Consider the following 27,763-nt stretch of genomic DNA (forward strand, 5'->3'; position numbering starts at 1 on the left):
TGTGAAAAGTAGAAAAACAAAAGTTCCTTCATTTAAATCCTTTTATGAGTTTTCATAAGCTATTTTCAGAGCATCATCTATGTACAAGATAATGAAGTTCTCTGTACCTCATATTGATAATGAACATTTACCATAAGCAATGATCAAGAGCTAACCATAAAAATATACCCTAATCTAATGACTGACATATTGGGAACAGATAGAGGCAAATATGAGAATGAACTGTGATTTCATTAGCATAGGTTTACCATATCACTCTAACCTTTCCATGACTTAAAATTCATCTCTGATTTAGTAAATAAATCCTAGGGCAATATTTGAGACAAACAGAGATTAAGTTCCTTGCCCAGGATTATTTGAGTAGTAAATATTGGGATTGGAATTTGAATCCAAGGCCTCCTGACATCATAGATTTAAAACGAGAAGAGACCTCAGGATTCATTTAGTCTAAGCCCCTTAATGAGAAACTGATTGACACAGAGGTCAAGTGACTTATACAAAAAAGCAGGAAGCAGTTCCTCTGACTCTAGAGTCAGTTTTCTGGACCACCCCAAATTCAACACTCTATCTGATATACTTGTCTTTTTCTTGGGATTGTTTTTTTTTTTTTAAGAACAAAGATTGTTAGAGTCCTGGTTAAGGTCAAAATTTTAATTTCTTATGTTTTGGTTAGATTTATTTTTAGAATGTGATGTCTTTACTACTCCTTTAAACTAGTTTCCTCAACTGTATAATGGCAAATACACACACACACATACACACACAGATTTACTTCAAGTTCATTGAAGAAAGGCAGAAGAAATTTTGATATTTTTGAGGAATAGGTTCTTCTCTCTAGTGTCCAGTTTAGTGATTTACACATAAAAGAGTGTTGGACTTTGAATCCTAGTTCTTCTATTTACTATCTATGCTATGTCAGGTAAATCATCTCACCTATGTAGACATCAGTTTTCTCATTTGTAAGATGAAGTAAATGGACTATGTGGCCTCTTCTGGCTTTAGATCTCTGATCTGATGGGGGGAAAACAGAAACACCTCCAATTCTCCATTTAAGGATTTATTAAATAGGATCATTAAAATATAGATTTAGACATGGAACAGATGACAGAGGTTATCTAGTCTGACAACCTCCTTTTATAGGTAAGAAAACTGAGGCCAAGCATAGTCAAATGATTTGCCCAAGAGGCATATTGGTACCTGGAAGACCTCCCTCTGCCTTTTATGTGAAAATCATCATACTAAATTCTGAGAATAGAAAGAAAAAGTTAAAATAATCTCTGCTTCAAGGAGCTTATACAAGAAAGCCTGAGTGTATTTATTATGGATATGCTGGGCCTACAGCCAGGAAGAACTGAATTAAAATATGTCCTCAGATATTTCCTAGCTCTGTGACCCTGAGCAAGTCATTTCACTTCTGTTTGTCTCAGTTTCCTCATCTGTAAAATAGGGATCATAATAGTACCTGCCTTTTAGGGTTGTGGTAAGGGTCAAATGAGATTAAAATTGTAAAACATTTAGCACAGTGGCTGGCATATAGTAAGTGCTATATAAAAGTTAGCAATTATTATTTATACAATTTAATAAATAAGATAAGTGGTTAGAGAAAGTTCAACAGAATATAGGATCAAATATAAAATCCTTTATTTGGCATTCAAAGACCTTTATATCTCCTCAACTCAATCTGATTTTTCAAATCTTCTTACATTTTCATATCCACACCCCATCCCAACATGCTTCACAACTCAGAGACATTGGCCTCCTTTCTTTGAATGAAGACTCCCCATTTTCTGACTGTTCATTTTCATTGACTGTTTTCCATGTCTGGAATTCTCTCCCTCCTCATTTTCACCTCAGGTTTCTTCAAGACTCAACTCAAATAGGGCAGCTAGATGGTGTAGTGAGTACTGGTCCTGGAGTCAAGAGGACCTGAGTTCAAATCTAACTCCATTGCCTTGTCCCCGCCCCTCCAAAAAAAACTCAACCTGCCTTACTGACTGGCTGATCATAGGGATAATTTAGCTTCAATCTATCTTTCCAGTCTTGTCTCATTCTTCTCCTTCACATACTACCTCTAACCAAACTGGATTACTATCCTTTGATTATACATTTTCTCATTCCTGTACTTTTGCTTAAGCTCTTCCAAATTCCTTCCCATCCTCCCAATTCTGCTTGCTGGATCCCTCCTATCCTTCAAAGAATTCTTAAGTCAGAAGAGATCTCTGTTTTCTCAACTTTTGTTTGTACCCCTCAGATTCTTATCATATCCTTCTTTCTTCTTTATTAGTAATAGTATGGTTATATTGGGTACTGGCTTTCTTTTGTGTATCTGTACTTCAGGGGCTAGACAGTATACGACATAGAGATGTTAAATGCTTATTGAATTAAATGTGAAGAGGCATCTTTAAGGAAACATGAATGTAGGTCAAAGGGGAGTTACAGCAGTGACAAATTAATTGAAAAAAATAAGAAAAACGGAATTGGTAATTTTCAAAAGTCATAAGTTCATCAATATTTGTAAGAAATTGAAATAAATCTTAGTGATATGTGGTTAACTAATTTGGTAAGAGATAAGAATTCTAAATTATTTTGACTTTCCTGGTTCAGAAATAATAGATTATAAACTGTTTATTGCCTCTTTTTTATGCCAATGTTTAATCACAGGGTCTAGCCTAGAGTAGGCATTTATTACCTGCTTATTGAATTGAATAGAAGAGTTTTAAAATTGCAATACCCCATAATACTTTTTTTTTTTTGAGGCAATCAGGGTTAAGTGACTTACCCAGGGTTACTCAGTGTCTGTCTAAAATAGTAATTGAACTTAGGAACTGTACCCTAACTTCAGGGATTGAGCTCTATTCACTGCATCACCTAGCTGCCCCACCCTAAATAAATTTTCACATGAATTTGCCTTTGTGGTTTTACAAAGATCTAAGAAGAGTGGAAAAAGGAGGTGAAAACTGATCATAGATTACATCCTAATGCTTCAAAATGAAAAACTTGCCTATAATGCTACTTGAAAACAAATAAAAAGGCATATTACCTAAGAACTCAGCAATCAAAATAGAGAACCAGTAAAGTTTCAAATAAATATTACAGTTCTGTCAAAATGGATTTTTCACGTGCTAGTCATAATTTTTGTTTATGCCTCCTACTTCTGACAATATTAGAGTAAATAGGAAGGACAGCTATCTTTAGCCTATAGATAGAATTTCTTCTTGCTCTAGCATGTTACATCCTGCAAAAGTATTTTTGTATTATTTAAGTAGGCTTGGCAGGGAGGGAGGGAACTGATTTGAGGAAAGCAGAAGAAATTCAAAAAAACTTGACAGTGAGAATGAAACACCAGAAAAGGAAATAAAAGATTTGAGTAAAAATAAAAATTGTTAATAACTAGAAAATGGGACAAAGTAGAAAAATGGTCAGATAATTAATATGCTCCTTCATTTGTCTCAAATTTTCACATTTCTGAAAATTAATGGATGATTCTAGATGTCTGTTTTAACATTTTCACAAATGTTTTTAACACCCAAGAGTAATATGATTTAGATATTTTAATACTTTAAGGGAGCTCTGATCTCATTGATGTGAATGCTCTCCCCATCTTTACAACCAAATCACCTATGGGACTCTCATCCTATGTGACTCTAATCCATGTTCTCTCAAAGAATCTCCACAACAGATCTCCTGAGAAGGCTACAGCCCCTTCCTTGAGATCTTTTGATATCTTGTGTATTCTGAGGAAGTACTCAGCTGTCAATCTGTTACCTAATGTCCTCACACTACTTGATTCATCTACCTCCTTTTCCACTCTTTACATTTTCTAGATAATCTCCCTTTTGACACTTCCTGGGTCCAGGTTATCTTCAGAAACACACTGCAGCATAATTGTGCCCACCATCTATCTCTCTACTGCCCTACAACCTGTCATCTACAATTTTGATTCCTCAGACATTGTGATAGTCCAATATTTGCAAACAAAACATTATGGAGAGAACCTTGGAGTAAAAATATGGGGTTTTGTGCTTTCTTGATATGTAATTACCCAAATATATTCTGAGCTGTATTATTCTTCTTATTCAATTCTGAGACCAGGTCATTACTTATAAATATGCATGAAATCATATAGCTCAGTTAGCCCTCATGGCAAGCTTTTGCAAACTGTTTTTTGGCTTTCTTGATCTTGCTGGCAATACTACTAGTAATGTTTCATCATCCTATAATGCAGTATTTCACAAATAAGTTTATTTTCTAAACAAGTTTTGTACTTGGCACCCACATTTTTCTCCAAAAAAAAGATTAAATATATGTTGGTAAAAGTGGTTTCTGGGTTTTTCCATACTCAATTTTCCCTTCTGCTTTATATCACTTAAATTTCTGTAGGAAAGAGTGGGAATTAAGGTAAACATTTTTGCCTTTTTTCCACTTCCTTTTTAAAAAAATAATGGTATTTGAATAGGTCAAGTTAATATTTCAAGTGTATGCAGAATTATCTTCTCATCATTCTTTATTCTAATTTAATATTTATTTTGACATTTACTATAACTATCTGATGATCTGATGAGTCAAACACTATTGTTTTAAGATACAAGAATTTAGTGTACCTTTTGTTATACTACTGAATTTTCTAACTTGACACATTTCCTATTTCCTAATCCATATACAATAGGAATAATAATCCTGCCCACTTCTGTTAAGGTTAGTAAAATTGTGAATTCATTTATATAAATTTATATAAAAATGCCATGTTCTATTTTTTTACAACTGTTTTGCAAAGATTCCTTAAATTTAAAAAGATAAGGATTCATTAGGAGATCAGATAAATTCTACAAATTCATCGTTTCTATACAACATTCAGAAAAAGAAGAGTAATGAGGATGATTACATGGTTGGATGAGGAAATGTAAAAGAAAATAAAGATTACTGAATTCAGCACCCTGCCTTCTGTAATGCCAAGTGAAGAAAATCATAAGATAACAGTTTTAAAGTAAGGTTATTTTGCATTAAAAAAAAATCCTAGGTCATTACCTGGACATGGAAACCCATTTTCCAAAGTCACTTATGTTCCAAAAAAAAAATGGAAATCTATTTACCAGTAACATAAGAAATTAAGGTGAAAGCATTTCTTTACAGTGAAGGTGATAAAATGTAGACAGGTTGAGGTTCATTTTATAGAAGTATAAAGAAGAATAAAAAGAATAGAAATTTTCAACTGGAATAGCTTAAAAATGGTTCTTAAAGTATTTGAAGCTGGAAGTATGAATTAAATTGTTTCTAAAAATTGGCAGATACTGGCCCCAACTTAGTACACCTAGCACATATCATTTCAGCAAAAAAATGCTTTTTACTCAGCAACTAAGTAAAATAATTTGGACAGCAGAAATGCAGAAAAAGTCCATGGAATCTCCAAGATCCAAAACTGATAAGCAATGATTTATAAAGATTCTATAATTTTCAATTCCAAGTAACTTTCAGTGCAAGACAGAAATTCAGAATTCAGCTCAGAATGTTTAAAAAGAAAGTAAATCATATTTTAAAAGAAATATTGCTCTTACACAAGTGTGATATTTGGCTCACGTCCTAAGACAGGCAATAGGGGAAACATGGCAAGAAGTAAAGAGAAGAGAGTCCAACTTAGGGATGTCATCTGAAATAAAGAAAAAAACAAAAAGTCCTTTAGTTGTCCTTGGATCAGCATGGTATAGAAAGGACTAAATGGCAGAACTAATTCTATCCTTGTTATATTGCAGAACTACATTTTTTGAACAAAAACTTTACAAAGAATGGCAAAAGTTTATGTTAACTATGCAAACCATTTTGAGTACATCTATTTTTTAAATAACCAGTCTAAGAAAAATAAACAAATTTTGCATGCTATAAAGAAAATAACAAAATGATGACCTTGAAAACAGTTGACTAAGACACAAGATAAAAAAGTCAGAAAGGATCAGGTCATATAAAGTTATTAGAATGCATCTTTATTCTCATTCTGCCTCCAGCATAAGAAATAGACAAGAAGGCTTGGAAGTGATGAGCATAGGGTAACCTGTCATGTCCCACATGATCAGAGGAGAGAGTCAGGCTTAAATGTCTAAAATTATAACTTCTTGAACTGATATTTTTTTTCCAGAAGAAGTCAAACTATTTTCACAGTTGTTGGGACAGGCACTGCTGGGGAAAAGCTGAGATGTTAAAGCTTGAGGAGACAGTCAATAGAATTTAAGTTTCAGAATTCACAATATAGTGAATTTTCCATTTTTACTATATTACTTGTCTTAGGTAACTCCTCAATTGTTATCCTACCATTTGAGGGTAAAGGAATTTTAAACAAGTAATGACAAGTCAAATACATTTTCAAATTGCTCCAGTCATCACTTAGTCCATTCATTTTCACACGAAATACTTGGGAAATTAATACATATCTTGAATGTAGTCTTAGTTCTTTTGTGACTGGTACTATAAAATCCAGAAAAGTCAATAAAAGAAAGTAGGTTAATAAAGATTAGGTTTTAATATGGAGAAAATATTCATTGTTTTGAGAAAAATAGATATCACATTCAGTTTAAGAAAGAGGAAAGACAAAATAATTATTCATTTACCAAATGTCAAAATTAATACAGATTTACACTATACCTTTGCTTGAATCCAGAGTTGTGTGAAAAATGGCCAGCCCGCAAATGCAATAAGACCAGCAGTAAGCATGTAGCGATAGAAAAAACTGAGAACCTAATAAGATATTTTACAAAAATGATAGTTAATTTAATAACCAAAATGTATCTTTGAAAATTGGAAAATATAGTAATCATGCATTTACTTACTAATATTTCGACTCCCAGGGCAAAGACTAGTAAAAATACAACTGAACGCCTTCCAGAAAAGGTCAATAGTGATGTGATCAGATCTTGAATAACCTGGAATCTGTTGTAAAAGGTTATGTTAGATGTGAAGTTCTTTTAAAAAAAAATTTAGGTCATACATTGAATAAGACATGAGTAGAAGAGGTAAACTGAGGTTTTCAAAGCTATACCCATAAGCATAAACTCTAGCAGGTCAACTAAGCTGAAATCAACACTTCTTGTATGATCTGATAATCTAATGTCCAGGATTCAGACTCATCACTAGAAATCTGATCAGTGGTTAAGAAATATTCAATATTCATGAGGACCCATCTGCTAAAAATCTACATCAGTAAAGTACAAACCAAAGAAATAACGGTCATTCAGAAGTGAAGAAGAGAAAAAGTGCTATGTTCAAAACCAGAAATCAGGCTATGTTCACAATTCATTGTTCAAATTCTAAGAATAGTGAATCTTTCATGGAAAGCTCTCACCTAAAACATTTTGTCAAAATATTAGCTTTGTTTGTTTTTAGAGAATATATTTTATGGTTTTGCAATACAAACTTGAAACTTGATTTCATTTTTTTTTAAGGTTTTTGCTAGGTAATGGGGTTAAATGGTTTGCCCAAGGCCACACAGCTAGGTAATTATTAAGTGTTTGAGGTCAGATTTGAACTCAGGTACTCCGGACTCCAGGGCAAGTGCTCTATCCACTGCGCCACCTAGCTGCCCCTTGATTTCACTTTTAACACTGCCTTGCAGCTTTTGGACACAGATAAGATGTGAAGTAGAACACAAATACACTGCATAGAACAACAAATACAAAGTTCTTTGAAATCATCTTACAACTTTAGCTGTATCGATAAAATGATTTTGATTCTCTAGCTAAGAGCTGAACTTACTTTTATGCTGAACTGCTTTTGTAAACTAAACAAGGTTTTGTAAAAATATTCTGTGTTTTCAAGTAGAGTAAATTTCCAATAAATCTATAACTTTAGTCAATTCATTTTTTGTTCATTTATTAAATATTATCATTCCAAAAGGTCATTATCACCTGATTTTTAAAAGGCTATCTCCAAACAAAGACAAACTGCTAAAGTGTAATGTGGGAATGACAGGCCAGCATCAGTCCATCAAAGAATATTGAAACTTTCTTTACATTACAATGCACACTCACTTGAGAATGACAAGCAATTCATTTTACAAAACATTGAAGAGTTTTTATTAGGGGGTGTGATGGTAAATATTTAATAACTGGTTCTCTGAAGAAAATACACACATAGCACCTTTTAAAATTTAATCTGTATTTTCAACATTTTCTCCACTACTTTCTTAAGACTAGACAATCAATGAAACATTAAATCAAGTTCTGATTTGTAATGTTTGCCAATTTCTGAGGTATAATATTTTCACCGAAAATTTAAAGAATATATATACTTTATTAATTTAGATATCAAAAATAAAAGGGAGAAGTTATTAATGATGGATTACATATAATGCACTAGTTTGAATTCATGACTAGATTTTTTTTTAGAAACACATAAAGTTAGAATTAGGAAGGATCCTAGGGATTGTGAAGACATTTTATAGACAAAGAAACCAAAATCAAGAAAGGAAGGGCAACTTGCCAAAGTTCACATAGAAAGTGAGAACAGTCATGACTCAAACCCAGATGTTCCAATTCCAAGTTCAATGTTCTTTTCAATAATTTTTTGTCTTAATTTTTTAATGACAGAATTCAGCAAAATATTTTTAACATATTCAAATTTTTTAACACTAATTCTCCATGAGAGACATGTCAATGTCTCTCAAATAACAGCCTAGAAAGTCAGAGGTTTTTCCCCCCCTTTAGAAGAAATTGCAAAGAATTACGAGGCAAATAATTTAAATGAAGAGGAGAGAGGTTAGGCTTGTACATTTAGAGATGGAAGTGACACTAAAATCACTTTATAGATAAAGAGAGATCTGAAAAGATGATGACTTGCCCATGTCCTACAGGTAGGACACACAGCAAAGGTGAGATTTATGAATCTGAGTTTGATGAAATCTCAGAGGAAGAATCTGTTCTAAAGTGTCCCTAGCATATGTGTTAGCCATAATGTCACTGTTGGAAATACTGTTTATACTTTATTGAGGGAATAAAACATGAAGATAAAAATAATGATCATAACTTAATAGGTACTAATAAATGATGATAATTTAAGAATATTACCAACTTGGGTGGACACCAACTTCACCTGTAGAATTTTAGGCTATCAAATCTATCTAAATTTTTTTGGAAACCTTTTAATTTTTTTCTCCCAAAGTCTAATGTACTGGTTTCTTTTCCTCCTCTAAATATAAATTCTAAGATGGAATGGACATTTTCCTTTAAGGTTCTCAAAATTTTCACCAGTAACCAGTTCTTTCTTTTGGTAGAGAAGCAGATCTATATAATAGAGTATTAATTTATATATATTTTGAAGGATTCAAGCAAGTCAGAAAAGTATCAGCTGCTTTGTTTTTGGCAAAGAGAACAAATGTCTGGAAAACCTGACATTCCCCATCACTACTATAACACACCTCTCTGCTAGGATTGGGTTGTATTTCCCATCTAGCTCATTTCTATATATAATTAGAGTCTATAGTATAGTACAGCAATAAATATTGTTTCTGCTTTGATTACCTTCTCCAAGCCCCTTTTCATGCTTCCATAATATGAGTAGGCCTTTTGAGGACATCATGCTACACTCCACCATTTCAGACTATTTATCTATCCTGGTCTATTTGAATAGGTCATATCCTTCCAGAGCTATATTCCAGTGAGAGGAGGTAAACATTAGAATAAAACTTTTGTGTCAAGGGAATATGTGCTACCCGTTAGATACACCCAATCTGATTTTTCAGAGTATGACATTAGTTCACAGACTTACATTACTGCTCTTTTCATCCAGAAAAGTTATAGGCCCTAAATTATAGGCCAATTCTGATTTTCAGAGGCAAGTGAGTACTCCTCCAGCTACTGGATAAACTATTGGATTGGGTCAGGAAGACATGGGTTGAAGTCTTGCTTCAGAAACTTACTAGTTCTGATATAGGTAAGACACTTAACCTAGCTCAGCCAATTCCTTCATCTTTAAAATGGAGATAATAAGAGCATCTACTTCATAGGGCTGTTATGAGGATAAAAACTTGTATAACAATTTGTAAATTTTAAAGCACTTCATAAGTGTTAGTTATCACATTGATAAATATTTCCAGTATTATTATTATTATTATTCATAACCCAATGAGTTGTTATGCTAGCACCCAGAAATAGACCAAGATTCAGAAAAATACTAGAAATTCTCAAAAGATTTTTTTTGCCAAAAAGCATGCAAACCAGCTGGTTAATAGTACCTTGAGGGTAGAATAAATATATTTTAGTATGCTCTGGTATTCCATGTGCCAGAATACCAAAAGTAAATAACATTTATTAAAGGCCAATAGATATATGATTTACATAGTTTCAATGTGGAAATTTCATTTGCTTAGGTTTTTGTGACAGTCATTGGAAGAAAGGAAGCAAAAATACCTTTTAAAAGTCTTGGACATGAAGGCAGAATAGAATTCAGGGAAACAGGAAAAAATTCAAGCTGTGTGAAAAATGAAGGGCAAATACACTCCATGTTTCTAAGATTGAACTAAAATAGCTGAAAACAGGAAAACTTCTGTCTAAAAAATAGACTATGAAAAAGGAAGTCAAGAGAGTAAGGTAAAACAAAGAGGCAATAATCCAAAGTCATTTAAAGATATTTATCTATGTAATGAAAACAGGATATAGGGATTGGGTGAGGATAGATGTTTGGGGGGGGTGGGTGGGAAACAGTCTGTGAAAGAAGCTTAAAAACTCTGAACTATACTGCAGATGAGGAAAAAAAAAGACAGCATCATGTTTTACTTACTCTTTTAGAACTGCATACCATATTGGCACTGGTAACAAACAATATATATAATAGGTCCAGGGACAGGCTTGAATCAGCAGGAAGACTGCTATTAGAACTCCAATAACTACAAAACTGCATGGCAGGAGATGATGGGGCTTCTGGAAAGCAAACACATTTTTAAGCTGTTATAAAATGAGATTACAATACTCCGCTCTTATGAGAATTTTAGTAGTTTCAGATAAAATAATATTCTTCTGAAACCCTATTACTGCCCAATGAACCATTACTAAAAGAAATTCAGCATCTAAAAATACTCTAATTTGAGGAATAAATTAAAACCTTCACTTCATAGAATTTTTTTACTTTGTAGGAAATCCAACCAAAGAGGTGGGGCTTAAAAGTTCATTTTTAAGTAAGTATTTTGAATTTGTGTTCCTTGAGAAACAATGTTAGAAATTCCAGATTTTTTGTTAAAGAATATATTCCTTAAGTTTACTGAGTCTTCAATATTTGGGAAAATGATTTCTTTATTAATTTCTTTTATATTCCTGAAAAAATATAGCAGTACATTTATCTGATTTCATAATAAAATATAATGAAGATTTAAAAATATGATGCTAATTGCCTTTTCTTAGTAAAAATATCCTGAAACCTTTAACTTCTCTCCATATTGTTATATAAAACTTAATAGTTTCTCAAAACTATTATGTACTGCTAATACTGTCAATAGAATATAAGTTCCAGTCATAACTTTTCTAGTTTTATGTTCTGTTTTTCCATTATTACAAGGGAATTTCTTAGTTTTTATTTGTGACATCTGGAATTTTTAATAAAAGAATTTTCCATTATTCTTCCAAAATAGATAGATAACAATCTATAGATTTGTTCTGGTTTAATTAGGATAACTGTTTTTGCTTTTATGTACTTTGAACTTTACTTGTCATTTGCTGGCTCAGCCACCAATATAGCTTCAGCCTCCACTTCTAATTTAACACTGCAAAACTGGAGATAGTTTCTTAGGCTTGCCTAAACCCTTTATTTAGGAACCCTTAGTATAACTTAATTTAGCTCAGTAAATATTTTTAGAGCATCTTCTACATTAAAGTCATTGGGTTTGGCCCAGCAGGGAATGCAAAAATGAGTAAGACATATCCCTGTCCTCAAGAGCCTCACCAACTCATTAAAATGATAAGGTAAGTACATGAATATTTATAATTCTAGTGAGTACATAAGTACTGTATAGAAAAAAAACAACCAAAAGAGAAATCCTTATCATTTCAAGGGATTAGGAAAGGTGTCAGGGAGGGGGAGACATCTGAGATGAGCCTCCAAGGGTATATAGGATACAAATGGGCAAAAAATGTGAAGGCACTGCAAGTAGTTCAAGAAAAGGTGGGGAGGCAGTAAAGTATGTTCATGAAAAGCAGGTAATTCATTTTAGAAGGCATATAAGCAATCTGTAGTAGAATTACTTGAGGTTAGATTAAAAAGAATCTGTTGAGGCCAAGTTGTGACAGGCTCTGAATTACAGACTAAAAAGGTCAGGCTGAATTTGTTTGCCTGTCCAGGAGTCAGTGAAGGTTTTTAAGAGAGAAGAATGACAAGATTAGAATTCTATTTTTAGAAGATTACTCAGGTAGAGGAGAACAGTTTACACAATGACCACAGTATTGTAATGGAAAATAACAATGAAAGACTTCAGAACACTGATTGATGCAGTGACTAATTGTGACTTCAGAGACATGACAAAGAAACAGATTTCCAGCTTCTAGGCAGAGAAATGGCAATAGGTATAGGCAAACAAATTTACATACAGCCAATGCATTGATTAATTTTGCTTGACTGTACTTAGTTATTAAATGTAGAGTTTTTGGTGAGAGAAGAGTGGAATCACTAGGAAGTAACAGTGATATAAAAAAAAAGAAAAGCATCAACAGAACATTAAAGAAAAAGATTATTCAGGCAGCAGTGTATAGGATGTAGTGATGTGTTACTCAGCAGGTAAGACATTTGAGCTAAAAATGTTTTATAAATGTTATTCTTTATCAACACCCTCATGATGCAGAACAATTATCAATTCAATTTTCTAAATTGGGAAGAAAAGCAATGGATAAATTTCAAAGTAGAAGATGAAAATGAATTAAGCACCTAGTACAGTGATGGGCATAGGCATTACAAAATAAACATTCATTGATTTGATTTCATTTCAGTTCTCTTTATATGACACTAATGTCCTTATGGGCTTCCAACTTACCTTTCCATCTTTACTGATACTTCTTGTCATGCTAGAATGAGACTTGATAATCATTATAGTAGCAAAAGATATCCATCCAATAAAACCCATAACAATACTGATGCCCAAAAAGAATCTGTCATAAGTGTGATAATATGATAAGCCTTTCAGTGCCAGATGAATCAACTCCTTGCAAAGAGAAATCTAGGGTAAAAAGAAAAACAAATGGCATGTAACAAGGATAGAATTAAAAGAAATGCAATTTAAATTCTAATTCTTTATTGGATCTGGGACCAGATGAAGATACTTTTGTCAAAATGGAAATCAGAACTTACCTATGTCTGTCCATTCTACTCAACTCTCATCCATATTCTCCATACCTGGGGGTCCATCCAATGTGCTAAGGACCTTCCTTCCATTCCTCTGACATTAAGGGGGCACCAGTGCAGTACATGGATTGTCTACTGGCTATCCCTCACTCTCATTACATGACCAATCCATCTTTTTTTTTTCTTTTAGTAATACTTCACCCCACTTTTATGTAATATAGAATTTCTGATTTGTAAAACATTGTAGATTGCCTGAACTAAGCAAGAACCTCTCCACTGCCCTTTAAGAAATGAAAAAGGTTTCTAATTTGTGTACTGGTGATATTTAGTGAATTTAATGTCATTCCCTATAGCTCACTTCTCAATGCATCTACCACTGGAAAAAAAGACAAGCAAGGAATAGGCATTCCATGTAAGTAATTTGGACACTTAAATCCATATGCAATGGTACTTACTGAGGGAATTAATTGAGGATATTTGGGTCAGTTCTGGCTGTGGGAGACAGGACAATTGAACAATCTCTGATAGGCTGACTAGTAGACTTCTCAACCCGTAGTATAAGACTCACTTGGTACTCATGGGAGATGAGATTTCACATAAATTGTGTAGACAAGATATGTTTCAGGTAACAAGTTGAGAACAAGAATTTTTAAGATGGAAAGGGGTATGGCTAGACCACTTATGAAACAACATTATGGGGGATATAGATACTAAAGGAAGTAGTATTAGACATAGCAAATGGGTAGATATAATGGGAAAATGCTGGGAAGGATGCAAAGATAACATATGGCAATCACTTATCATTACCATACAGAGATTAGGGATAATTGGCAGGCTGATAGGTTAAAGGCATATTAGTTTGCAATGGAGGTATTCTATCTATGCCAAAAGAACAATACCTTCATCTAAGGAAGTAAACAGGGGCAGATGGTCAACTAGACATTTCCTAAAACTATTCCTTAGATGATTACATAGGTTTAAAATGTTTGGCCACTCCTAAGTTGAAGAAATGTTTTGAAAAGTAGCCTGTAGGTATGGCTAGGTGGCACAGTGGATAAAGTACTGGCCCTGGAGTCAGGAGTCCCTTAGTTCAAATAATTACCTAGTTGTGTGGCCTTGGGCAAGCCAGTTAACTCCATTTGCCTTGTAAAAAAATAAAAAGAAAAAAACCAAAAAAGAAAAAAAAAAGAACAGTAGGCTGTGCTACTGTTTTGGTGCCCAGACATATATAGAGGGTCTATAAGGATTGTTATTTTGCTATTTGGAGTTTGCCACAAATGGGCTTAAATCCCAAGATTCTTTAGCATCCTTGGATAAGTGTGAGAAGGAATAGGCCTAGGTCTAGTCCCAAGTGAACAATACAATCCTTTCTGGTACTGGTGAATTTTTGCCCTTGGCAAAGTAAGATGGCCCCAAAAGGGGAAGAAGATAAAGTTATTACTCTAAGATTCACAGTGAACTCTTCTATTTGTGGGAGTTTTTGAGAAATCATCTAGTTAAAAAAGGGTCTGGATTTCATGATTCTTGGAAATACTGGAAGTGGTACATTTAGGTGGAAAGCATAGGCAGCAGGCTTCTTTCCCTACATACTGAGGAATGAAGGAAAGATCATAATTATTTCCAAATTAACAAAGTCATTAATTTTTCCCCTCCTACCTTCACCTCTCCCCCAAAAGAAAAAAAATATCAAAAAATTCCTACTGTAAAATGCATAGTCATACTAAACAAATCTCCACATTGAACCTGTCTAAAAATGCGCCTCTTGAAGTGAGTTACTACCAAGGACAATGAGGTACTGATATAATGATCATATAGTTGGTCATTAGAAAAGTACATTTTGAATCATTATAGAGAACTGAGAAAAAGTAATACAGGGATCATACTTGTTTAAATCACTTATGTACAATTAAAATATTTGATTTCCTATTTTGGGGGGGGAGAAGCATTTGGGGTTAAGTGACTTCCTCAGGTTCACACACAGCTAAGGTCAATTTGACTCCTGATTCTAGGGTCAGTATACTATCTACTGTGCCACCTGACTGCAATAATTAAAATATCTGAAACAATGATGAATGACACAACATAAACTGGGATATATATATATATATATATATGCTCTATATTAAACCAAAATGAGATGATATCTCTGTTATTGTGCTTAAGTGTTAGGAATAGGGACTTATAGTACTCAAATGCCTAATGGAGCATTGGAGAAAGCGGGAAAAGGAGAACTTAGTACATGTGTTATAACTGAGAAGGGAACCTTTACATTCCATTAGAAAGTTAGATGATTAATTCCTTTTAGATAATCAAATTACTATAGCTCAAGTCCTATGGCAAATAGATTGAAACTAAGTGAGAGAAGCTGACTAAGTACCCTGTTGGACTTTATTTTGTGAAACAAGGACAAGTGAGGTGGGATTTGTATGCTAGTGATATTCCTTCCTCTTTTGGTTAAGTCTATATGTTGGGAAAAGCATCTCATCCTGAGGTTGTATTAACTGTAAGAGAGATTTGTTTCTGGAGTACTGAGTGCTAGGGCATCAGAGAATACTGAAGGAATCTACAGCTTACAGACTACTACTCTTTCATTCACAGATACTATAATTTATTATCTTACCTATTAGATATGGGAATGTTATGAAGGTCAAGGACTTAAATTGGTTGGCAGGTTCTCTTTCTAGTGCTTGGGAAAGAACCATAATCTGAGAAATAAATGCTCATCATTGACCTGATGGATTAGGGAAAAAAATGTCATGAATTGACTTCCCTTCCTACTTTTGTTTAGTTGAAGATGTAGACATGTTCTCAAGGCTTTATTGGTTTATCTAGGATTATTGTAGAGTGAAAAAAGGAAAGAAGGGATAAATGTAACTCAAAAGAATTATAGCTATCGCTGGAGAGGAAAAGAAAATTAAATTGAAGAAAGAATAGGAAAAAAGTATGGGATTACTGAAATCAAATGAAAGCATTAAATAGAAGGGAGTATTGGGGATCAGACGTGAGTGTGTCTTTTATCTCAATGGAATTCAGTAATTGATACAGAATTAAGACTACTTCTTGCAAATATGTTGACTTTAAGGAGAAGTATATCTACTGAGGATTTGGAACAAAAAGATGGGTAGATTACAAAGTCAGAAGAGATGCAAAGATATTTGCCTGGATAACTCTGGTTGAACTAGACTTGAAGGGCATGATGGTCTATTTCCTCAGTGGATCATACCATGAGAAGTAAACAAAGCTGTGTCAAATGCTTATATCATTAAGGAGCTAAATTATTCTGCAGTTGCAGGGAATGAATATTAATAAAATAATCCAGCAATCAACAGGAATTTTTGAAGTACTCCCTATTAACCAAATACTGTTCCTGGGTATATTAAAAAAAAGTGGAAAAAAACCCCTTTGCTCTCACTTCCTACATTCTGGCAGGGGAAACATATGCCTATGCTTATAATATGCATAGGTTTAGGACAGAAAGAAGTTAGCTTAAGAGAGCAAGGTTGGGGGCAGGTAGCTGGGAACCAGGAAAAGTCTCCTGCAGAATGTGTTACTAGAGTTGAGTCTTGGAGTAAACCAGGGATTCTAAGAGAGGGAGTGAAAGGGAAATTATTCTATACAATGAAGACAGGCAGTATAAAGACAAGGAGACAAAAAAGGGAGCACTGTGAGTGAGGAGCAACAGGTAGACAGTAGAGTTACCTAGTATTATATGTAGAAGAATAGTATGTAAGAAGCCTGGAGAGACAGAAACAGGCCAGAATATGAGGAGCTTTAAAAACCAGAAAGCACCAAGGGGTAATAGAGAACCCCTAAATATTAATGAATAAGCAATGGCAAGGTCCAACATTAGAAAGATCACTCTAGAAGCAGACTAGAGAGTGAAGAGATATAAGCTGAGGATACCAAATTAGGAGGTTATTTCAATTGCCCAGATGAGAGGTAATGAGGGTCTGAACTAGGACAGTGTGGGGAGAGTGGAGAGATGGGAATGAACACAAGAGGTGTTTTGAGTTAGGCAAGATAAGATTTAGCAACTTAATGAATATGTGGGGTGAATGAAGGTGAGGGATTCAGTATGACAGTGAGACTGCAAGCTTAGGTAAATGATGATGTCACTGAAAATAATAAGGAAATTTAGAAGAATAATGGGTTTGGGGAAAAAGGCAATGAGTTCTGTTTTGAACTTTTAAGTTTGAGCTGCTTACAGGAAATCTTATATGAAATCTCCAACAGGCATATGGTGATGTGGAACTGGAGCTCAGGAGATAAATCTGCATAGAAATAATAACTAAACCAAAGAAGTGGACCATGGATAGAGTCATGAGGTAAACCCACAGTTAATGGGAGCGACATAGCATAGTTTTATATTGTATAATATTCTAAAATTAAAATGTGCTAACCTGAAAAGTTCCATTTCTAGAAAGTATTAGAAAATAACAAAGGCTCTCTCATTTCCATTCCAAAATATACAGGATAACAGTGCATAGATTATTTTAGTCCCCTGACAAAAGTGTAAAAGTTATTTTTTCTTACAAAATAATAATTTTTTTTAAAAAATACAAAACAAAATACCTAATTTTTAAAAGAGATTACTCAGAAATAGAAAATAGTTATCTATTTTTGAGAGTAAAATGGAATTTCTTCCTACTTCAAGAACCTTAAGGAAATGAAAAGTCCAAGAAAATAGGAGAAATGAAACCACGAATCTGCCTTTGACTTCCGCAACAGAACAGACAGACCAAAGGTGTTTTGACTGCCTTCCAAAAGGATTTTAGTAAGCTACTTCTTTTTTTTCAAACTCATGCATTTTCCAATTAAAATGATATTATAGTAGAGAATTAGGTTACAGTGCTAACCCACAAAAATCTTATAGTATAATATGGTTGGAATATAAAGAAGGAACCACTCACAGATGTAATATCTGCTTGCTCCCTGAAGAGAGAGGAATATGGTGGCTCACAGAACATACTTTTTCCTTTCCAGGGTTCAAAAGAGATTCCTGCTCTGCTTTCCAGGTGTAGTAATGGCCACATGTATGGAACATCTAAAAAACTAAAGGTGTGTAAACACTTACCACCTCTTGATATTTCTTCTGATTAAGGTAGGATCTTATTTTTCTTAAAATCTCAAGCTGTTTGGAATCTGAAAGTAACCTATGAAAAACATAATACACTTATTAAATGCTACAAATGGTTACCCTACAGCACCTAATAACTTTATATACCGAGGCAGAGATTATCAGATGAGCTTGGAGAGTTTGGAGTAGAAGAATAACAATAGAAAGAAGAGGTTCAAGTCTTTTTATTGGAAAGGAGTCTGGAGGTTTTCATGAAACATAAATCCCCTCTATGATATCCACAAATTGTTAGCAACTTTTGCTTGAGAACCTACTATGACAGGGACTTCACTAGCCCATGAGGAAGCCCATGATGTTTCTTGATGGCTCTAATTGTTGAAAAGTTTCTCCATAAACTGAGTCTCTGTCACTTCTGTGCAGTGGTCCTAGTTATGTATTCTTGGGACAAGGAGGAAAAAAAGACCACTACTTTCTCTCTTAACATTTCAGAACTGAAAGATTGCTATTATGTTGTCCATACCTCCACAGCATTTTTATTTCTTCATCCAAGTTTCACATAGAAAGAGCTCAACTTTCTTCACAATTCTCTTGGTAGCTTTTATAGCTTCTCAATGACACCCTTAAATTATTTATTTTCCTACCCCAAAATTAGAATGGTTTCTTAAAAACAATAGGAATGCTTTACAAATATCTCTTGAATAAGGGACAGTACAATGTCTGAGTATCCTTCAGATTTGATTTTTGGATTTACAAGGATACCAAAGGGGAATTTTGAAGTGAAAAATCAGAAATAGAAGTTAAGGTCTGAAAGATCAGTTGAGGTCATATTATGGAAGAACTTGAATGTCAGGACAAGGAGTTTGGATTTTATTTAGTGTGTAATGGGAAATCACTGAAGGTACTGATTCAGTGTTCAGAACTGTGCATCAGAAAGATTAATCACACAGTGGGGTATAGAATAAAGTAGGATCATTTTATTCCCTTCTTATTATTGTAAGAGATATCCATGAAAGTTTTGGAGATTTTATGAGTGAATGAGAATATATAAAATTTATCTTATTAATCATATGAATCATGAATGTAAAAACTTCAAAATCTTCCAAATATGAGAATTCTACAGACATACCATAATCTGAAAGTCTTGTTTTTAAAGAAAATCCAAACATGAATTCACTATCTTAACAGAATATTAATTCCATTGGTAATAGTTTTTAAAAATAATTTCATTGTAATATTTTAATCATATCCTTTTACTGCTAAGGAAGTTGTCTGCTTAGCTTTTTCTTTCATGTCAAAAAGCAAATAAAGAGGCAGAAAACTTGGAATGGATTCAGAAAAGTGGCAAAAAGGATTAGAAAGAAGAAAACTACCTTTCCTTTGAGAGAAGGTTAAAGATCCTAAATAATTTTACTTGAAAAATTTTGGTGGGGGGACAACAACTGTATCCACATGCATTAAGAATTATTTATTATAAAGAGGATACTGATTTTGATTAGTTACTTCTCCCTGCCCTAAAGAAAATAAATGACCTTAAACTATAGTATGAGGAACCGGCTCAGATATAAAAAAGAATTTCCTTATAGTGAAAAAAGTTTAGATTCTGTAAACTACATTTCTGTAATAACTGTAGAATTGAACTGGAAATACTCAAAAGAAACACACTGGTTCATCTGTCCCAGATTATAAAGGTAGCGATATTCAAAGTGCCTTCTAGTCATATAAGTCTATATATCCTGAATTTCCTGAAGTAATACTTTCAGATAATTTTTATGAGATTTGATAAAGATAAATCACTAGAAAAAAATGGAGGATAAAATATGAAAGGAAAGTTTTATTTGTAAATGAAAAAATTCTAAATTCTATTAATTCTAATTAATTCTAAAATTCTAAAAATTCTAAAAAGTTCTAATATAAAATTAAAATCCTGGGAAATATTAGTGTTACTCATTCAACAGTCACATGTGATACATTAGAAAGGACCAAATTATAACTGAGTGCATCAGTTATTATGCAGAATGGCAAGAGAATTCACAACTAAGGAGAAAAACTGTTTCTAATCAGTATAAATTTGATTATTCATGCAGTTCTTCGGTATATCTTGCCAAATAGCCTTGAGGTGCTGAAAAAGATGGAAAGATAATGGTAAGATGAAAGATTAGAAAAACATAGGAATATGATCATGTTGTTAAAAAATGAGTAGAAATGTGGACCAAAGGTTAGACTAAGCAATAAGTGGAAGAAGACAAAGAGTGAGGGCTTAATATAATGGTAATTTATTGACAAGGATTCCCATATTTTGAACAAGTATTCAAAAATTCAAAGACTTCCCAAAAACCAAGATGAAAAATAAAGCATTCCAGGGAATACTGCTGTTCAGTGGAAATGTTTAAAGAGAAAACAACATGAGAGGTGAGAGAAAATGTTTGAATCCCCCCCCCCCAAAAAAAAAGCCCAAACATTATAAAAATGAATGAGGGAAAAATAAACATTTATTTCCTAATTAAAAGAAAATAAGTTACTTTATACATGGATGTAGTAACTATGAATCCTGATATAAACATTTATGCCAGTTTAGCAATTTGGGCATTTAATTTAGGATGGATATAGAGAGATATTAGATAAAACTTATTTGGTTTTCATCAATAATTCTATTTCCAGAAATGGAAGAACTTCTTAAAAGAGCAAGCATTGATTTATACTTTAGATGTTGACATAACATTGAGAATGATTTACTAGTGAAATGATTACATCAACCATAACAAATTTAGTGAAACTTTTGACCAGGGGTTAAGTACAAAGCAGAAAGAGATTTTTATTATCCATGTAAGTTCTTATGTTTTGCTTCAAAGTAATTAAAAACTTGATAGCAATCTTTTAAACTTCTATTTTTTTAAGGAATGTAAAAAGTTGCAAATTATAACACAGTGAGTAAATATAGTCTTTTTTTATTCATGCAGCATTTTAAAGAATGCAAACTAGCACTGTATAACTGTCTAATTAAGCATTGGAAGAGCAATAGGTAAAGTGAATAATTCCATGGAAGAGCAATACTGTTTAATTGCAAAATTTTTAAAAGGATTAGCATGCTATTATAGAAAAAAATTCTAGAATTGAACTCCCCATTCTGCTTTTTATAGGTTCTATAACCACAGGCCAGTCACTTTACCCTTCTAAGGCATCTGCTTCCTCAAATCTGAAATTATTCTAGATTAGAGGAGTGTTTCTTGTTCTTTTTATGTTTCTTGACTCCTCTCTGGCAACCTAGTATAGTTCATGAACTCCTTTACTGATAAATGTTTTAAAATAAAATATATGGGCATTATAAAAGAAATAAATTGGTGAAAACAAAATTATTTTTTTATCTACTTTCGTGGATTCCTCCCAACTCACACCAATATACCTTAAATTAAGAAATTGGATTAAAGAATTATAAAGTCCTTTTCAGCTTTTCCAAAACAAAGGTTTGTTTATATATAATGCTTCAGTAATTTTTTTCAATTTCAATTTAAATTTTAAAATTTTTGTTGTGATCCTCAGCAGAAAGTAGTAAATATAACTTAAGTGATCTTCCAAAGTTTCTTCCATTCCTACATTTCCATAAGCCTAGAATTATTCTTTAAAATAGAAATTTGGTGTCATTTCCATATTTTCAAGAAGAAACATAAATTACTTCTTTGCATGACTATAATTATAAATGAACTAATTATAAATATGCTTATAAATGGTCCCTTCCTTATGGAATATTAGACTTAAATAAACTGACAAAATCAGTGTTTCTACCTCTTTATGCCTCACACAGGAATGCAGTGATTAAACGAAGTTACTATATCTATTTCAAAGGGACAGTCTGACTTGAGATCAGCAAAGTACAGCCTGGATAGTGTGTTTTTTTTAATAGCCCTCTCAATTAAAAATTGTTTTTACATTTTAAAATAAAACTTTATGGTATTTTTAAAAATTTAACCTTTCTGAGAGCTATAGCTTGTAGACCCTTAGTCAGTCTATGATTAACTGTCTGATCAGTTGGTGATTAACTGTGTTTGACAGTTCATTTTGACTTATGTAAGCACCTTGCGTGAAACCATGAGACAAAAACTTTAAAATGGAATATGATCATATCTGTATCAATTAGGCACTATGGCACAATGGATAGAAAACTGGGCTTGAAAATAGAAAGACCAGGGCAAATCACTTAACCTTTTAGTGCCCCAGGCAATGCTCCAAGATCACAAATTGCAGAGATGCCAACCTGCATTGATTGAATTCTTAAGTTCCCCATACTTAAGAAATCATAGGTATAATCCTGATCTCTATTATTAAACAAAATTTACCATATTGTTATGATTAATGCATATGTATGTGTTATAGCTATATTACATTACAAACTATTTTTTCAGAATGTAGTTATGAATCAAAGGCTAAACAATAAGGCAATGAGGATTGCTAATTATTAAATTCTTAAATGGATTTAAATATATTGTAGTAGCAAAAACTATATGTAAACATATGAAGTAGTTTATTTAGAATATGGCTCAGGGCTAGGCAATGGCTTCTTTTGCATCATCATAATTTTTAAATACTAAATACTAAACAAAAATAATGATAAAACACAAAGAATCACTGAATCTCAGAGTTGAGAGGCATCAAGTCTGAATCAAGAATTCCCTCTGTAATATTTACTAAAATGGCCAACAAAGAATTATAAGTGATAGGAAATTTCTTACCTTACAAAATATACTAGCTCATCTTTGGACAGCTGTAATTGTTAGGAAATTTTCCCTTACAAAAATAAAATCTTTTTTCCTTTAACTTCTCTCTCCTCACTGATCCTAGTTCTATCCATTAAATCAAGCAAAATCAATCTAATTCATCTTCTACATTGGACATGGTGAATTTTCTTCAAAAGGTCTCTTTACACAGGTCTGAAATTTTAATCTTTTTCCCCAACTTCCTTTATTCATAGAGTTTCACATATTTGCTACAGTCGAGTATTTCTGTAAACAGGAAATCTCTAGTTGCAATAAGCTATAGAATTCATTTGTTAATGACTTCATTGGTACTAGGAACACATTTATTCATAGGCACAATGTTATTAAATGATGGCTAGGTTCCCAGTTTATACCAAAAAAGTCTATATAACACATAGCTTAAAACAGAAATAGTATACTTTTATTAAGAAAGAAAAATAAAAAATAATATTCTATCTAAACAACGTTTCTACTGATGTTCATTTTTAGCAATAAGACAACTAGATGTCCTCCATACCATCCATTCAAAAGATTCTACTATACATACTGCACTAATGAAGTCTTAGAGTAGAATGGAAGGACTGATTAGATTGAGAAAACTAAGGAAAGCATGGGACATAGAAAAATGGAGGCAGGAGTACATGAGGAGACTAGAGGGTGATAAAACACAGTACTTTTTACTTATTTTCTTCTCCTAGATTCTGGGGGCTCCCATACTGTTGAACTGGTGAACACTTATGCTTGAACACCTGGGCTTAAGAACTAGACTCTTTGATCCAACCTTCAATGGACAAAATCTAGTAGCATTCTTGTCACAGTAAGTAAAAAAAGGGCAACCCAATAAGTTGGAAAAGATGCTATCTAAGGCAATGGTTTTCAAAGCTTTTTTGTTTGTTTGTTTGTTTGTTTTCAGGGCAATGGGGCTAAGTAACTTGCCCAAGATCACACAGCTAGCTAATTATTAAGTGTCTGAGTTCAGATTTGAACTCAGGTCCTCCTGACTCCAGGGCTGGGCACTCTATTCATCACATCACCTCGCTGCCCCCCTCCAAACTTTTTGATCATGTAACCTCATTAGCAAAAAATTACATTCTGAATATAAGCATATTTACTTCTTTATAATCATGTTCATAGTACTATGTCACTAATAATTATACATTCTAAAACATATAAAAATAAAAATTAAAAATATTTTGAAAGTACTATTTCAATGGTAGAAAAACCTGATTAAAATAACAGTATTTTGGCAAAAATAACATGAAACAGTATACTTTATTATAAATCATACTTTAGAACTGTGAGGGCCTGGTTCTAAGTTCTGTTTATATTAATACTTGTCTCTAATGGCTGTCAAAGTTGAAGATACATCACAACAACATGTGGATCCAAATGGAAGAAATGCATCGTTGGCTGTGCTTACTAAATTATGATACTCATTTTTCATTCCCATCTACCAATTATGCAAAGGTGTTTCTTGAAATTCAGCTAGGAAATTTCCATCTTCTCTGATTTCAATCCATTATTCTTGAAAACTAATCAAATGCTGTTGTATTTTTGTTATTTTTAACAAATATGTTCAGAGGCTTTTCATTTGGAAGACAAGTAAGAAAAAAATTTATCTCTAAGTTTTTAAAGAGGTGAGCTTTTATAGGTGACATAACATTTTCCATAATCTAGAGCAGATAAGTATCCAAGAAAAAGGTATGAGCAACAGAGTCAAATGCTGTAGAGGAATCGAAATGATGAAAAGAAAAGGTCACTAGATTTGACAATTAAAAGATCATTATTAACTTTGAAAAGAATAGACAAATTCAGTTGAGTAAGGAATCAAGGATAAGAAAGTTGAGAAATTTAGGGCTTCCTTTAATATGATTAGGGAAATCAAAGAAAGATAATGCTATAATAAAATTAACAATATAATAGATAAGTTAAATAATGCTTTAAGGTATGCAAAGAGAGCAACCCATCAATCATGCTCCTCAATTTACTAAATATTGCAGAAAACAAAAATGAGCATGGTGGCTTTTTTAATAAAGTACTGGTAGCACAGTGCCTATTTGACACTCCTGCATCACTCATAAAGTGATCTAGAAGCAGAAGGAATAGTATACGGGGATGCTAGGAAGAAAGGAATTTTGTCTTGTCTTGAGGGTCCAACACTTGGTGAAGTCAAAGGAGGTAAGTAGGGAAAGTCAAGACTCAGTTATAATAGATAAAAGGGATGGTGTAGCTGCAGTAGTCCACAGAGAATTATTATGGGGAAACATAAGAATCAATTCATCTTCTCAATGTATGATTTGTTTATCATACATCTTTTAGCATCCTGTTCCCCAATCCCAACCCTGAAATTAAATAACTGTGAATTGGAATTATTAGCAAATCTACCTCTAAAAACAACTCTAATGAAGTATGAACTTGATCTAAAGACCTTTTTAAACTTATTTTTCTCTAGATTTCTATGACTTTCTAATTTTATTTTTTATCATGTAATTAAAAATAACATATGTGATATTTTAAAATTTATAAAGGATTTTCTTTCTCTGTTTCTCATCTAATTTCTCATGTTGATACATATTATCCTCATTCTTCTTGGCCTCTCTACAACATATTACATGACTGATCAGCCTCTCTTTCTAGATTCTCTCTTCCTGTCTTCTTAAGAGTTTTAGTGACACTGTTTTGTTTTTGTTCTCCTAATACTACTCTTACTATGCTTTCTCAGGCTCATTGGCTGAATCAATCAATATCTATAGCATGCCCCACTTGGTTGGTCCCATAGATCTACTCTAGACTCCTCTTCTCCTTTTCATTATACTCCCTCACTTATTAGTTCCTATAAGTGTATCTTCATGTATATTACTCCCAGGTACACACATATATATATTTATACATATGCATAAATTATTTTTCCTCCCACATTCTACTGTCCATCCCAATTGAACTTAACATTTCTCATTCAAAATACTCTATCCATTTCCATTACTTTCTACTAACTGTCCCTCATGAACATTCTTACTTATGTCACCTTTCTGAATCTCGGTTCCTTGAAAATTCTGTTCAAATGTCATCTTCTACATAAGACCCTTCTTGATCATCCCAGGTGTTAGTGCCTTCCATATCTATATCCATAGATTTGCTGTAGCATAAAATGTTAAAGTGTGATTTATAATGAAGTACACTTTCACACTGTTTTCATCAAAATATATTTTTGTGAGAATAGGTTGTTCTACCATTTATATAGTATTTTCAAAATATTTTCTAAATTTTATTTTTGTATAAGTCTTTGAATATATAATTATTAGTTAGAATAGCACCATGTATATATTTCAAGTGTAATTTTTTTGCAGATAAAGAGTATATAATGATAAGGCTACAAAGTATCAATTTATCCATGTATATACATCTATCTTTTATATTATAAACATGAATCAAGATTTAGAGCTTTAATAGTTTAAAAATTCACTAAGACTTTTGAAAAATTCTTTTTGTAGGGTTAGAAATATACATCCCCCCCCCCCAAGATTGTAAACTGAGTGAAGGAAAGACATGATTTGTTTTTGTTTTTTCAGTGTCCACAGACTAATACAATGCTTAATGAATAGAAGACATTTTAATAAATGCTCATGGATTGATTCATTCAAGAAAACTTTAGCTTGTCTCATACTCTTACTTATTCTAAAAACCTAACATATGTATGTGAATATTTTGAGATTGTAGCCAGAATATCTGGGTTTAAATCCTACCTTGTGAATAAGTCACAACCTCCTTGGACTTCAGTTTCTTTTATTGGTAAAATGAGGGAATTGTGTTAGATGCTCTTTGAGGTCCCTTATAGCTCTAAATCTATGATCCTATGCACATATTTTATAACTGTTATTTGATGAGAGAATAAGGGCTGAGTAAAGAAATAAAAAGCTAATTTTAATTCAAAATCCTGTGTTTATTCCTAAGGATATTAGTCAGCCAATCCAGCTGTGGTACCAGACTGAATCACCATTGTCCAATACAATACACTTTTTCCTGTTCAGAGTCAGGACATTCCATAATATTTGCATTTAAAAACAAAAAAAAAAATGAGATGGTAGATTGACACTGGAGAGATGCAATCACCAGTTGCATACACATTTATATATATATATATACACACACACACGTGCGCGTGCCTTTCATTGGGTTTTTTTTAAATATACATGCCTTGAGAAAAGTTCATTTTAGAACAAAATTTACTTCAATATGATATAATAATAATAATAATCACATTTACAAAGTCCATTAAAGTTTGCAAATCATTTATATAGATTATTTGATCTTCATTTTAGGAGGAAAGTACAAAAAGTATTATTCTCATATTCTAGTTAAGGAAACTGAGATGCCAGGAAGGTTCAGCCTCTTGCGAGAGATGTTACAGAAGTAAAGGAAGTTTTCTAACCCTAGTCTTTTCTGACTGACCAAGGTCAGTACTTTTTCTACTAGAACTGATATAAAAATTATTTACAATAAAATGTAAATAACTCTTATGAATTGGTTAAATTAGTTAAATTAATTCCAATCCAACTGAAGAAATAACTAACACCATTGAATTTCAAAAAAGGGAAAAATTCTTATATACTTTTTGGGAAAAAACCTATTTTGGTCT

General features: G+C 32.8%; 1 protein-coding gene across 7 annotated transcripts in view; it reads right to left on the reverse strand.

Moving 5' to 3' along the window:
- PIGN (phosphatidylinositol glycan anchor biosynthesis class N) overlaps nucleotides 1-27,763 on the reverse strand; it is a 214,839-nt gene that overhangs the window by 64,238 nt on the left and 122,838 nt on the right. For all 7 annotated transcript variants that reach the window (XR_012472589.1, XM_074207367.1, XM_074207368.1 and 4 more), the window contains 6 exons: nucleotides 18,377-18,455; nucleotides 12,995-13,177; nucleotides 10,759-10,898; nucleotides 6,816-6,915; nucleotides 6,631-6,723; nucleotides 5,553-5,644 (listed from right to left, as the gene is read on the reverse strand). Coding sequence is in view for 6 of the 7 variants with exons in the window: in XM_074207367.1 (XP_074063468.1) it covers nucleotides 5,553-5,644; nucleotides 6,631-6,723; nucleotides 6,816-6,915; nucleotides 10,759-10,898; nucleotides 12,995-13,177; nucleotides 18,377-18,455 (687 nt within the window). In the remaining variant the exon portion in view is untranslated. The remainder of the gene's footprint in view (nucleotides 1-5,552; nucleotides 5,645-6,630; nucleotides 6,724-6,815; nucleotides 6,916-10,758; nucleotides 10,899-12,994; nucleotides 13,178-18,376; nucleotides 18,456-27,763) is intronic.

This window comes from Macrotis lagotis, chromosome X, assembly GCF_037893015.1.
Source record: "Macrotis lagotis isolate mMagLag1 chromosome X, bilby.v1.9.chrom.fasta, whole genome shotgun sequence".
NCBI classification, from domain to species: Eukaryota; Metazoa; Chordata; class Mammalia; order Peramelemorphia; family Peramelidae; genus Macrotis; species Macrotis lagotis.